This window comes from Equus caballus, chromosome 8 (genome assembly GCF_041296265.1).
Source record: "Equus caballus isolate H_3958 breed thoroughbred chromosome 8, TB-T2T, whole genome shotgun sequence".
NCBI lineage: Eukaryota > Metazoa > Chordata > Mammalia > Perissodactyla > Equidae > Equus > Equus caballus.
This window is the reverse complement of record NC_091691.1, coordinates 83818996-83833609: the sequence shown is the minus strand read 5'-3', so window position 1 is coordinate 83833609 and position 14614 is coordinate 83818996. Positions and strand designations below refer to the sequence as shown.

Below are 14614 nucleotides of genomic sequence, written 5' to 3'. Positions count from 1 at the left end.
CTAAAGGGCACATCTACCACACACCTCCAGCCAGGAGGCCACACATGGCCGCAGGCCCACTGTGTCTACATGGCCGAGATTTCCCAGAAACCTGGAAATCTAGATTTTTAATATGAAATCTCGTAAATGTTGCCTCAAATTTTTATTTCTTTTAGTGCTCCACAGGCCAAATTCACACCTGTGGCTTCAGTCTAGTCCATAGGGGCCAACTGTGTGCAAACTCTGGCCTAGCGGTGTCCTAGAAGTACTTGCAGTTTAGCAAGGGGACCCTCAAGGCACTTACACCCTTGAGACTTCTCCATTAGTAAAATGAGACTTATTTTGTGCAATATATTTTTTAAAAAAGGGCAAAAAAAAAATTACAGAAGTTCTAATCCTTTGGGAGAAAAGTGAATTAGTATTTAAAATTTACATGTGTATAGCGTATAGCCAAAATATCACCTCACCCATTTCTTGCTGGTCACCTGAGGAAAACGTAATTTGACAGCGGAGGGAACAGTGGCCCTACCTCAACTAGGGATTAATTTTAGCACCACTGGTTATGAGACCATATGGTTATGGGACAACCAAACATTGTGTCCCTCGTGAGCAAACAGCGTCCCCCACTCCTGTCCCAACTGTTGAAACTGAATTTAATGGAGCCTTCAGATGCAACTTGTAACATACAGGAAACCCAGGAGAAAGGACACATTAAACACAGCACAGGAAACAATCGAATGTGCTGAGAGAGACAACCTCCTGACAACTCAAGGTCATGCAAGAGGGGAAGGAGGAGGAAGTTTTCCAGATTAAGAGGGTCTTAAGAGACCTCACAACTAAACGCACTACGTGATTCTCAACTGAATTCTGGTTTAAACAGCCCAATTGTAAAAGGCATTTTAGGGACAGTTGGGAGAATTCAGATAATGGACCAGGTAACAGAGTCCATTAGGCAATTACCGTTAATTTTGTGAAAACTGCATAGTGATTATAAAGGAATATGTTGGGGGTTTTTTTAAGGGATGCAGTCTTTAGTATTTAGGGCCTAAATGTCATGATGTCAGTAATTCACTTTTGAATACTTTAGTAAAAAAAAAAAAAAAAAGGGTGAAGCAAATGCAGCAAAACGTGAGAACAGCTTAAATCTAGATAATGGGGACCGAGGTGACGTGGTGCCAGAGGGCCATCATTACGTGGCCATCAGTCCCAATGACAAGCAAACAGAAGGATTTTTTGCCACATCCCTCCAATGCCTGGGAGTCCCGTGTGTTTCAGATTTCGAATCACCAGCTGCCAAAAGAAAAACGGATAGCAACCCAAACAGGTATAACCTGATGCTCACAGCTCAACACACAAAATAAAGAGAGAACTGTGAAATGAGTGGCCCGAAACCCCACGCAGGAAAGCACGAAATGCTAGGAGTTGGTTCGTCTTAGTGAGCGTGGCTCAATTTTAAGAAGCAGATTTACAGTCTCAAATGGATTCTAAACACCCTCAAATGAAGACTCTGATCATCGTGAAGGAGGAAAGCAGGGGAGGCTAGATCTAAAAGTTGCATCAAAATGACCCTATTCAGTTCCCGCTTAAGCCTATGACAGCAGGTTAAATGTCTTGCGATACAAGCGTAACTGAAAAAGAATACAGTTTGAAACTTGAAAAGATATCCTAAGTTACAATAATAATAACTTTACAATCTTACTCAGCAAAGCACATCTATTCTAAAGCTAATACCTGATGACATTCACTCACAATTCAAAGAACTTGGTCGGCTGCCATCAACTACAACAGCCAGTTCTTTAAATCTGCTTTTAAAAAAGAACCTAGTCATCCAATCTCAGGTTTTAGAGAGATCTTAACAGGAATCTAGTCCGAGGGTTCATCCACTGGCTGAACTTTTGTCATTTAAGTAGAGTATTAATCTACCATTGGAATGAGCACTGAAGTCAGATCATCTGAACTCAACTGGTCCCACCACTCTCTATAGAGTTGTTTCTTCTTGGGCGGATGACAATCTCTCAATTTCCTCGCCTATAAAATACAGATAATTATTCCCTCTTCCTAAAGTTTAGGCAGAATCTGATGACATTATGTCACATTCTGTGCACCGTACCAGCCAGCCATCCTGTAAGCACTGAAAACAGTCTGTAAATAGCTTACATGAGGAGCCTGCTTCAATGCACAGCTCTATAACTTTCTAATGGTACAGACTTTACAATTTATCTAAGCTTTCTTGCCTCATTTTCCTTACCTGCAAAATGCAGAGAACAACCGTACCTGTGGCAGAGAGCAGAATGCAATGAGCTCCTGTGCAAACAGCCCGAATCGCGCCTGGCATACAGCCCACACTCAATAAACCAGAGCCAGCGGGATTCGTTCCCCTCCTTCCCTCCACCTCACTAAGAAAGCAAGACCCACCTACCACAAACTTCACACGTCACTGTGGCCAACACCAGGACTCATTCATGCCACATCAGAAAGTGTCTAGAAGTCCAGAGTCGTCCCACTGACCCCCACCTGTCATGGCTGGTGAGGTTCCTGTCTGCCTGCTTTCTCTCATGTACAGTGACAGCTATGCTGACCCACAGCACCTGTGCTCAGCTCCATCCTGACCCTAACACTAAGAGGTTGGTGCAGGCTATTGACCTTCCATCGCAGCCCCATGCACTCCCAAGTAGAAGTTTCTGGAGCCACCACCCCAAGAGAGCAGTATGTTCCCTCTGTGGCACTGGAAGTCGTCGTCTTGCAGAGACATCAGCGTCAAATGAAGATCTTCTCTGCCTGCCACTCTACTGGCTCCCAACACCAGCCTTTGTGCTTGCATCCCTTACCCTCTTCTCTTCCACGCTCACCTTTTATCTGAGTCCTAGCCAGGCCTCCTGCACTGGTCTACATGGACCCTTGGTAAGAATTACAAAATGTACCTCCCCTGGATGACAGAGTGGGGGTGACGGAGATGCCAGGTGAGCTAACAGCAGCTCATGAGAATTAGAAAAATGTCCCTTCCTCCAGGCTGGCAACCCTGTGCCACAGCATACCACATTTAGATTCCACTCAATGCATTCAAGTCAACTTCTCAGGCAACTGCCATGTGCACAATGACAGAGCTACACATAATACCTCCAGGTATCGGGGCATATCAGAGAGGAGGTGACCTGGTGGGGGACCGAGAGGTGGCCCTGCGTGCTAGAGGTGATGATGACTGAGCTGGCCGAGTGCTGAAGAGGAGGAGCAGGACTTGCCCAGATTTGGGTGAGGATGGGCCAGGGTGCATTCCCCAGAGAGGGGACTGCAGAAGCAACGACAGGGGCAGAGGAGAGTGCGCCAGGACAAGGTGCCGTCTGCTGCAGTGGAAAGGCAGGCAGTGGCCAGGGTTGGGGCTGGAGGGGGAGGCAAAGCCTTTATAAAGGGACTTGAATCCTACATCTGAACAGGAGACTAGGGCTTTACCCCACAGGTGAATGCAGATCCAACGCTAGCAAGCGGGGGTGCACCCACACCAGGCCTGTGCCTTAGCAAACACTGCAGCACGGAGATGCTGCTCGTCCCTTCAGATGGCTGAGGCCACAAACACTGACATGCCGGCCATGCAAATGAGGAGGAAGTGACAGGTGCAAGAGGAACTTCCCAGGTAAAGGTGCCTCCCTGATCCCCTGCATCGCACTTTGCCTCAGAGACAACTGACACATTCCCAAATGGAAGTGGGTACCCCATGTATGGAGTACTTTCAACACGGTTTTACTTCCCTTTTGATGTTTTGCTGGCATTTTACACGCAGTCTACTTTTTGAAACAGATTTTCTTCTGCTCAGCTCTAAAAAACAACTTTTAAAAAAGTCACCTAGCTTTTTTTTTTATAGTATGGATGATAAAGCTTGGATGTCTTTGACCTAGTAACCATAGCTTCGTTTACATTCTCTGTCCTGACATTACACTTGATTTAGCATTTGTTCCAGACAAAAGTGTTCCTGTTGAGATGACAGGTTATATGATTGCCCTTCTTTGACCTGAAGGTTTCGTCCAAAAGAAAACATCTTTCTCTATTACTGCCATTTTCCGCACAGGCCACCTGCTCAAATGCTCAAGGGGAGCAACAGCTCAATTATCAAATCTTCTTTCAACAAAGATTCTTTTGATAAAGTTAGACTTCGCTGGAAGGAAGCTGGAAAACGATCTTGCAGGATTGGGACCGAGAGCAGAAAAGGAGGAGGGCAGTTCAGGTACAGGCCTCTCAAGGGTGAATCGGCCACCCCGGCTGAGAGGTAGGCCCAGAGACGAGGGCCCCATGAACTCCAGTCCTCTGAGCAGGAGCCTCAGGCAGCCTCTGAGAGGCAAGGAGCACACCTGGGAGAGGAGGTGTGCTCTGCAGCCCTCAGCGTCATCACCCGCCCTGACCAACACACCCCGCCCTCTCCTCCCACCTACCATTAGTCCCCAACCCCCAACCCTTCCCCCACCTCAGGCCAAGCGACCTAGGAAACGTCCCTTGCAAACAAAAGAAAGGGAGCCCCAGAGACTGTTAATCCCATCTTTCAACACATCCAAGTCTATGTGATTGCTACCACTTAGAAGTTTCTGATGCTGCTGCTCATGAAAACTGTCCTTCCCTCTGCATCCATTGTCTTTTCCACAATGGGGCTTCCAGGTCCTACCCAGCTCTCTTTCTGTGAAGGAGGGGCAGAGGTGGAGGCAACACTCAGTGACAGCTGGGGGTGAAGGGGCCCTTGTTGGCCTGCAGTGCAGAAGGACACAGAGAAAAGGGTCTCACTCCAGCAGACAGCAGAGAGCACACACCACAAACTCTCACTCATGACTGCCACCTCAGAACACCTGAGCACTGCCAGGCGATGAGAGTCACCTTGGGGTTCTGCCCCAGCTCCAGCGCCCAGCCCGAGGAAACTGTGATCCTCGTTCTACACTAACATCCTGTGACAGGGTGGGTTCAAAGGATTTGCCCAAGATAACGTGGAGGAGAATGTAGGTCACGGGGCAAGATGATAAGGCAATAAATGGTGCCAACAGCTTGAACTTGCATCATCACCTAATCCTCTACTTCAGCTCACTCATTAGGAAACGTGTCCTTAAAGAACTACGGCACTTCAGAGAAAGCTCACACCCAAGAGGTGGAGAGCAAAGGAGGAAGGCAGGCAGGGAGGAGGGTGTGTGTTGAGTTTACTAAGCTAAGAAAATGAAGGACAGAAGCAGGATTCACAGTTTCTGGCTCATCTTCTGTCACTTGGTCTAGTAAACCTCAATACTATTTACCTTTCTAATGAATATCCTGAGGTATTATCTCTAATTCCTTTTTACCTTGTCCCTAAGAAACGACTCTGCCTCTGTTCATATAAGGAGTACAAATTCAAGGCTCAGTTTTGCTTGGCTCCTCTAAGATCTGAAGCCTAATCTCACTGCCTATTTTAACCTCAGATCTTCTTTAACAGGCTGAGAAATACAATCTGAATCCACTTCATTTTTTTATGAGAGTTTGAGATAAAACAAAAACAATCAAAATAAAAATCACTAAAATTTTCCAAATCCAACTTCTTCCTTCAAAATTATAAAATTCATTCAAAAGAGTGAAAGCAATAGGCATTTTTGACGTAAGAGCACAATCTACGAGTCAGTATGCAAATGTTTAAATTAAAAAAAACCAATCTGCCAGTCTTGTTCTGGGTGCTCTGTAGTAAGCAGGAGGAGAAAGATACTAAAAAGTGAGACGTCTCTACCTCCAATAAATTCCTAATCTGGTGAGAGACAAGTGAAATATGAGAGCATCCGTGCAGGCACATGGCAGACCCCTCAGTGAGACGTCACAGGAGAAAGAAGGTGGGACCTGCTTCCCCTCCCCCACCACCAGCAGCTCAGGCTGATGTCAGGAAATCCCTGACATGTGCGTGACGTTTCCCAAGACACGATGCAGAGAGCTAACCCTCAATTAGTCACTTGCGGCCTATGTATGTATGGGGAATCTTACAAGATTTCACTGATATTTAACTTGCATCAATTTCATTTACTTATTTTGGTAATTTCTCTAGGTGCCATTTTAGTAACTTACCAATCTCTCTCTCTTTTTTTTTAAGGAAGATTAGCCCTGAGCTAACATCTGCCACCAACCATCCTCTTTTTGCTGAGGAAGCCTGGCCCTGAGCTCACATCTGTGCCCATCTTCCTCTACTTTATATGTGGGACGCCTACCACAGCATGGCTTGACAAGCAGTGCATAGGTCCCCACCCGGGATCCGAACCAGTGAACCCCGGGCCACCGAAGCAGAACCTGCAAACTTAACCACTGCACCACCAGGCCAGCCCCTTACCAATCTCTTTAATGGGTAGAACTAAAAATGTGCATGATGACAGCACAGAAAGTAAAGAGGTCTGTTTACCAATGGCAGAAAAGGGCTTCTGCTGGGTGTGCAGGAAGCTGAGGTTCACTAGACAGAACAAGGCCTTGTCCCTAAGGGAGCCTGTGTCAGGCTGAGGCCCTGAAACCAGAGGTCACTATGGGCAACAGTAGCAGGGACTGACAGGACGAAATCAGTGTTCTAACGAGATGACTCCAGCAGCAGGTAACCCTCCCCACGGTCCACACGGTTAAGCCCCTCAGTGTAACCCTGGGTGGGGGACGGGAGGCCTGTTCTAGTACTCCTGCATATGTGACCTGGGCAAGCAAGTATTACCTTTCTGGATTTAAGCTTTGTCAACCCTAACACAGGAAAGCTAGACTAGAACATCTTTAATGTCTCCCCTATGTCTAAAATTCAAAAGGTCTTTGTTCTCCAAAATCTGGTTCCAATCCTAGTTCCAAGAGGCTCTGACCTCATTCTGCTACTCGTCCAATAACTGAATGTAGCACACTGCAGAGAGCCAATGGGAACAAAGGGGCTGATTCAAAGATACATGAATATCAGGGGCAATATTCAGAATAAGAAAGCCAAAACACCCAGAAAGATTGGGCTGCTAGTGCTTCCATCAAAGACACAGAAATCGCCAAATTCACCCAAATCACCAAATCTCTTAATTCAGATTATACATGCCAAAAAAATGTTCAATTCTTCTAGGAACAAAAACATTTCTAGATTTCCCTAAGTTAGGGATTTTTAAAAAAGGGAACATATTAAAATGAGAACATATTCCCAAACTGCATTTTTCTACTGAGAAAAAGAGAAATATCAGAATCTCATTTCCTCATGAAATCAGCCCATGTGAAGGACAAGACTGCCAACTGCTGCTGAGACGCAGGGTCTAGACCCCTGCCCAAAATGTGGTCCCCGGAGCAGCCGCATGAGCATCCCCTGCTCAATGAGAAACTGCAGGTGGGGCCCAGCGAGCTTCATTTCAGGAGGACTTCCAGGTGATTCTGACGCATGCCTGAATTTGAAAAGCACATGCCAAACTTTTCAGGACCTACAAAAATACAAAGTAAACATACCTGGCTCCAAAGATGTCCTTTTTGGCGAGATCAATCCCAGAAACAACCTTCACTCTGAGAATACGCGACTCTTCCTGTTGGAGGGGAGAAAAAAGTGTAAGAAATGGACCTTCAATGGATCACTCTCTCGCCCGAGATGCAAAGTCAATGATTTCTCTTCAGTCCTGAATTGGGATACAGAAGAGATCGATTCAAGCACTGGCGATTCTTCCTTACACCCAAGTTCAAAAAGTACCATTCCAGCTCGAAAATCCTAGGACCCTAGAATTTTAGAGCATCCAGGTTAATTAAGGACAAGTTTAATTCAAACTAGGTCATGCCGATCAATTATTTCTGCCATTGAAAGGAAATATTTCCCAGTTGTACTAAGAACGTGACCATACATGTAAAACCTCCTAGATAAATGGCCAAGTGCAACAAGGTACCATGCATTTAACAAAGAATTCCTCCTTTCAAGTTTACATATTTGTGTGTGTGGCCTAAGATGGAAAAGAATTTAATGTGGTAAAATATATCCTCAAAATTATGGTTGCAGAATATTGGTGCTGGCAAGCAAAAATAATTCCTCAGTTCCAGTAAAAAGAAAGAAAAAGCATCATCCTAAACGGAAATCAGACCAAACCATCTCGGAAATCAATCAATCAATCATTCATTCGTTCATTCATCTGCTTATTCATTCATTCCAATATTTTCTAAGCGGTACCTATGCACTGGGCATTGAGGGAGGCCTTCAATATAGACATGAATATGCTCATGGAGCATATTCAACTGAGAGGACCCTGTGATAGCACCAGGCCAAAGGGAGTGGGTCAGAGAAGGAGTTAAAGGCTAAAACATTCAGGATAGATGAGATCGCTTAGGGGAAGGTGGCAGCCAAAATTCTGAGACAACTTTCAGGTTTCTAGTTTGGGTCACTAAGTGTTAACATAAATTGAAACAGAGGATTAAGCTGAATTCAGTGTCTATGAAATAATCAGGTGGAAAAAAAACAGATGATGAAATAGACGAATGGGAGAGACGTCTGGTCTAGGTTAGACTTGGGAGGCGTCCGTGCAGAGCTGCGAGTTAGCAGTCACAGCTAAAGGTCAGTCAGTGGAAAGTTATCCAAGAGGAGTGAGAAGAAAAAATGGCCAGGGAGGCAGCCCTAGGGAATGCAAGTGCTGAGGGACAAGGGAGAACAGGAAATTCATCTACCCAATGTTTAGTCAAGACCTAGGTGAGGGGAAGAAAAACTAAATGATGTGCAGATGATGTCATGTCGTAGGAGATAAAGGCAGGGTGAAATAAAACACGGAGACCAGGAAGCTGAACCTCTGCCAATCGGCTGCGCAGACTGAGCACCCATACATGCAATCGGAACCCGAGCTCCAGATCATTCACCCTCCAGGATTCTTCCATCCATCTAACAGTCCACCCCCAAGTCAAGACTGCCCACATGCAAACACAGCAGGGGACAGGAATATGGTTCAGAAAAGGTTTCTAGTCATATATGTGCTTATGATCCCTTCAAACGAGGCCTGCATTCCAGTTCGGCAGGATTTCACGTGTTGGGCAGTCCTCGTGAAAGGATTAAGAGACTCAAAGCAACACCCAAGAAGTCAGAGACAACTAAAACGCAACCCTACTACAGCATAACAGTGACTCCATGTGTTTACCAAAGCTCCCTGGGTTGAGGGCTCTTCCCTCGGTCCCTTTAAGGGCCGGGTTGACTGCCCTCAACCTTCTCTTACACACACTCACCTCTCCGGCCAGTCATCAAAATTCCTTCTTAGCACAGATATGATCTAGGCTAAGGCTCCATTCTGTTTCTCACAGCAGGCTGTACCCTGCTGTCAATCATCTGATGTCCCCTATGGCCTAGTCAGCTCAAAGAATGCCACAGTGGGAGTATTTTTTACACATGGATCAAAACTTCGCAGCACACCTGTGTACAGTTCATAGCACACATGGGACAACCTTATGGCCCACTGGTGCCCGTAGCAAACAAACGGAGAATCATGGGTTAAAATGAAATCCTTGTCTGCCAGGCTAAGGGGTTAAGACTTTGAGCTGGAATCAAGAAACATCCAGAAGAAATGGAGGACAGAGAACAGTTGGGAGGAGCATATTTCTTCTGTCTTCCCGTCTCCCCCATCCCAATTCTCTGCCTCTCCCTGCACTGAGAAATATTTCAAACCAGCAATTCTCCCAACACCACTGTGCAGAGGTGGGGACATCGGGTGAAACCCATGGAGGGTGGATACTGTTAAAGGAAAGCGCAAGGTCTCCTGGCCAGTCCTTGGTGCTGGCTAAAGGACACGTCTGACCCGGCAGCAGGCAGGTGAAAGTGCCTTTGAGGAGGATGGAGGGTCTGCCAAGCAGTAACTCCTTCCGATGACCCACTCAGACAGAGCAGCAGTTCTGTTTCCACACCTACTCCTGCACTTGGGACTGATTTGGGGGAGACAAACAAGGGACTGTGTCGAGGATGGAACCAAGGTATAGTCAGTCACAAGTCACAGAGCAGAAGACTAGAATTCTAGTAAGAATTGTCTCTTTGTCTCATAGCCCTTGGAATTTTTGGAAATCCTGGGCAGAGTCCTGGACTTTCCACAAACTCGACAGGCGGGTCAATCAAACCTTGTTTGGATTCTAAGGAATACGATAAGCCCAGCTAACACCTGGTTCCCTTAGACTTAGATTCACGTTGGTTGTTCTCAATTGGGTGGACCTACTTTCCAAAAGCATGCATTTTAAAATCAGGGAATATTTACATGAATCAATGAATAAAAATAAATTTAAGTGAAGGGATGATCATAATTTTTATGAAAACTGATTTATTCATTTAATAAGAACGAGCACCTGTTCTAAGATCTAGGGATATAGAAATAAAGACAGACAAAAAGCTGCCTCCCCCCCCCAACCCGGCCCACCTTCCAGTGTTACTCAGAGTAAACCACAGAAGGGGAGACAAACCAGGAGAGCCTGGAGGGCAGATGGGAATACATAACGACACCTTACAATTCTGTACACACACCCTTTCACTAAACAAATTCTCATTTAGGAATTAATCTTAAGAAAATAAGCACAAATTGTGTAGAAAACAAACCAAAAAACTAGCTAAAAGGATAGTCACCAAAGCACTTTCCTAATTGAAACAAAGATGTAAAAGTCTCTCAAAAGTAGAGAGTAAATATTCACGGCAATTCCACGCACTGGGCTACAAGACTGTCATTAAAAATGTGTGACAATCTGTAAGGACCTTCATTCATTCCACAAGTGTTCACTAAGGACCCGCTGTGTGTCAGACACTTTATCTGGGGTACAGATGTGTGCCACAAGGCAGAGTTCCTGCCTCAAGGAACTCACAATCTAGAAGGCAGACAGACTGTAAATACGTAATGCAAACAAACAAGCACAATAATTTTGGATGATGGTAAGTGCTTGGATGACAATATGACAGTAAAATGAAAGCAACTGAATAGAGGGAGAGAGGAGGGTATTTACGGCTGGTGGTCAGGAAAGGTGTCTTTGGAGAGGAGACATTTGAGCTGAAACCTGAAGGAGACAGAGGGTAGTGATGGGGGGCAGGAAGTTACACACAGGATGGCAGCAAGTCCCAAGTCCTGGGGGAGAGCAAGTCTGGAGATGGCAACAGGGAGCAGAGGGAGGCAGGCCAGCACGGCACGATGGGGTCAGACAGCCCAGAGGCCAGCCTCAGTACAGGGTGCACATTATCCCAACCACCTTCGGAAAGTTCTAAGCAGAGTGACAAAATCTGACTTAAGTTTTTAAAAGACCACTTTGGTGGTTGTGGGGGAATGGACTACAAGGGAACAAGAACAGACGCAGGGAGACCAATTAGAAAAGTCTAGCAAGAGATGGTGGGTCTTCACACAGGATAGAGATGGAGAGGTGACCACATTCAGCATACAAAAACATGTTCAAAATAAACTATTTCATTAAAAAAAAAGTTTCACGACCTATTTATACAATTGAATTAAGAGACAAGCAAGTTGTTCAACAAGCCGTTGTTGCACTTTTCCACTTGGACCCACAACTAGGCTACCTTCCCCAGCATTCCTTGCAGTTAGGTACAGTCATGTGACTAAGTTCTGGCCAATGGGTTATGGACAGAAACGATTAGGATTTTCCAGACCAGGCCCATAAGACCCTCCCACTCATCATTCTCCTTTCTCCTTCCCATCCTCCTGCTCAACAGAGAAAATTCTGAAGGCCAAGAAGAGAAAAACCCCATGAAAGGAGTGGCACAGGGCATCCCCCATCCCAACCTCTGCCCTCCACCATCACCTACAGATCCTGCCCGGAGATCGAGCTGCAAACAGACTTGCACAGTATATTCCCACTGAAAACTGAAGGCTCTTTAGCAGTTAGCTTACCCTCATACACGATATAATCTCACTTTTAAATAAATATCAATGCAGTGGAAAAGATCTAGAAAGGATGAGGCTGATAGTGATTACCTCTGGATAATGAATAACTTCTTTTTGCTTATCTGCATCATTTTCCTTTTGAAACACTAAGTACTTTTGTCTGGAAGCTAAATTTTTGTGGAAACTTCAGGAAACACATAAAAACAGAAAAATTTACAATCTCTGGCAATAGCACCATCCAGGCTTGCTCCATTTCTAAAATGAATAAACCTAACTTTCGTCAATCACAAATGTATAGAGCTGCATATGTGGAAGATGGGAAAAGAGTTCTCTTGCATATTTGTAGGCAACAGGTGCGAGGTGAAGGCAGCACAGGGCTTTTATTGAGCACTTACTATTTACAAGCAGCCGTTGCAGGAAATTTTACTTCTCTCTCAAGTTAAGTGGCAGGGGAGCAGGAAAAAAAAAAATCACTCTACAAAAAATAGTTTCTACACATGGGTTGCTGACATACAACAGAACTTCTTATCTTTGTTTCCTCCAAATAACAAGCTCGAATACAGATAAGCAGCCACCGTCATTCTGTAAGGAAACACATGACCAGGTGTGTGACGTTTATCAGATGCAATGGGCCCCAAGCCGAGCAACTATACTTTCTGAAGCATTTTATTACTTTCATAAAATCTATGCACGACATTTTGGTCCCTGGTTATGACTCCAGTAGAATTAAATATTTAACTAAGGCGGCTTATGACAATAAAAATATTATTCAGAGACAGACTATACAAGGCAGAGGAAGCACAAGACAAGAAGAGACAAGAACAGGCCAAATAACCACAGAATGCGTATTCTCAGGACTTCAGTGTCTCTTCCTGTGACTATTAAGCTATCGTTTTGCATTGTTGTTGCATAAGAGGGACGATTCTATGCATTTGACATGTGTTTTTCTTTTCCACCTAATCTTCTAATTCTTCAAGACACAGAACAAGATAAGATGCTCAAGCCATAGATGACAGTAGCATAGAGGAAATCCCAGCTTACAAACAGGTGGTATTCTGAAAGCTCATTGGTAAGACAGCTGTTTAGAACTCAGCAGCCCTGCTCATAAAAATGGTGCATAAGTGGTTACTAGACTCCCATGTCTACCCACAAAGCCTATTCAATACATAATCAAAATTACTCCTATGCTAAAAGAAATTTCAACTTCCAACTCAGAACTCAAGATACCAAAATTTACCTTCTCTCCTGTGAATCTGTCTTGAAAAGGAAACTTTTTATCTTTTATCACATATTCTTCACAATGTCAGATGATCTCCCCTAAAAAAGGTGCCATCTGGATTGGGAAAATAGTATTCTTTCTCCACAGGGATCCACTGTGACCCCAGGTATCACATATACCAGCTGTCCATGTAGACAAGGAAGTCCTAAGTCAGGGATTTGCACATCTTGGTCATTCTCCTATAAATTAGTTTGTGTATTTACCTTCCATATTCCACTGTATACATAGCTCCATATATAAAGTTCTAGCTATTACCCATAATACTTGCAGGCTCAAAGTAAACACTCCCTAGATTAAAGAGATGATCAGTATTTTTTGTACCACTGAAATATCTAAATGATACATCTAAGTTATATATACAATTAACTTGAGTTACTTTAAAAAATAAATAAGCTAACGTACGAAGTGTCCATGTTGTGCCTGCTACACAGTAGGTATCATTAAGCTTTCCATTCCTACCTCTCTTGCCTCCAATGTGAGACAAGATCCTGTTCTATACATCTTTTAAAAATCTCCTATACAGTCCTGTCCTGCCCCTACATTCTTGTCATCTCCAATTTGCCATATCCCGTCCCCTTTCACCTTCTGTCTTTTCCACCCCGATTCTTGCCCTCTAAACCTTTTCCCCTCTTCACTCTCTTGATAGGTTTCCCGATCTTATACCGCTGCCACCCCTCCTAACCTTTCTCTCTTTCTCAGTTCTCCACTTCAACCTTTCAATTATACATTCAACAAATATGCGCTGAGTGACCATTATGTTCAAGGCACTGTGCTGGCAGAAAGGAGCACAAAACAAGACGCGTTCTTCTCTGCTCCTCAGGGGCTTGCAATCAACTGTGGAGGTAAGATATGTACACATACCTGTAATATCCCTATAATACAGTGGTGGAATAGAAGCGTAAGATGTATGAGGTGAGAACAAAGATACAGTTTGGAAGATGAGAGCAGCCCAACACCAGACTACTCATGCAGCTCAAGCTCAGATAGTACTGATGACAGCAAACAGCCCCAACCCACAGGACTACCCACGGTGGCTGTTCACCATTGCCAGCCCAACACACAGCATTCTCAACACAGGGAAGTCACAAGGATATTACAGTAGTTCTGGAAAAAACTGTACAAACACAGGATTCTGCACAACCTAAATTTCTCAGCCTCTACTAGATTATGGCCATTGTCATGCCAAATGGAAAGTTAACAAATGGAAGAAGTAAAAAGAATGGCCCTCCAGAGCAGACGCATACATAATTTGAATGCTCAAGGTGACTAACTTTCAGAATTTATGTTGTATGATTTTAAAATATGTCCACAAATTCTTGACAGTCCTCTCTTCAAGAGGCAGGGCTTACTTCCCATCCCTCGCCTAGTGACTTCTTCCTAACAGACAGAATATGGAGGAGGTGACAGTGTATAACTTTGAAGATTAGCTCCTAAGAGGCATTGTGCCTAGCTCCTCTCTCTCTTGGCTCACTCACTCTGGGGGAAGCCAGCTGCCATGTTGTGAGGACATTCAAGCAGCCCTATGAGAGGAGAGATCCATGGTGTGAGGAAGTGCGGC

At 44.7% G+C, this 14614-nt stretch overlaps 1 protein-coding gene across 14 annotated transcripts in view; it reads right to left on the bottom strand.

Annotated features, from left to right (window-relative positions):
• NEDD4L (NEDD4 like E3 ubiquitin protein ligase) overlaps positions 1–14614 on the bottom strand; it is a 342466-nt gene that overhangs the window by 223879 nt on the left and 103973 nt on the right. For all 14 annotated transcript variants that reach the window (XM_070275775.1, XM_023647877.2, XM_070275748.1 and 11 more), the window contains exon 2: positions 7405–7478. Coding sequence is in view for 10 of the 14 variants with exons in the window: in XM_023647877.2 (XP_023503645.1) it covers positions 7405–7478 (74 nt within the window). In the remaining 4 variants the exon portion in view is untranslated. The remainder of the gene's footprint in view (positions 1–7404; positions 7479–14614) is intronic.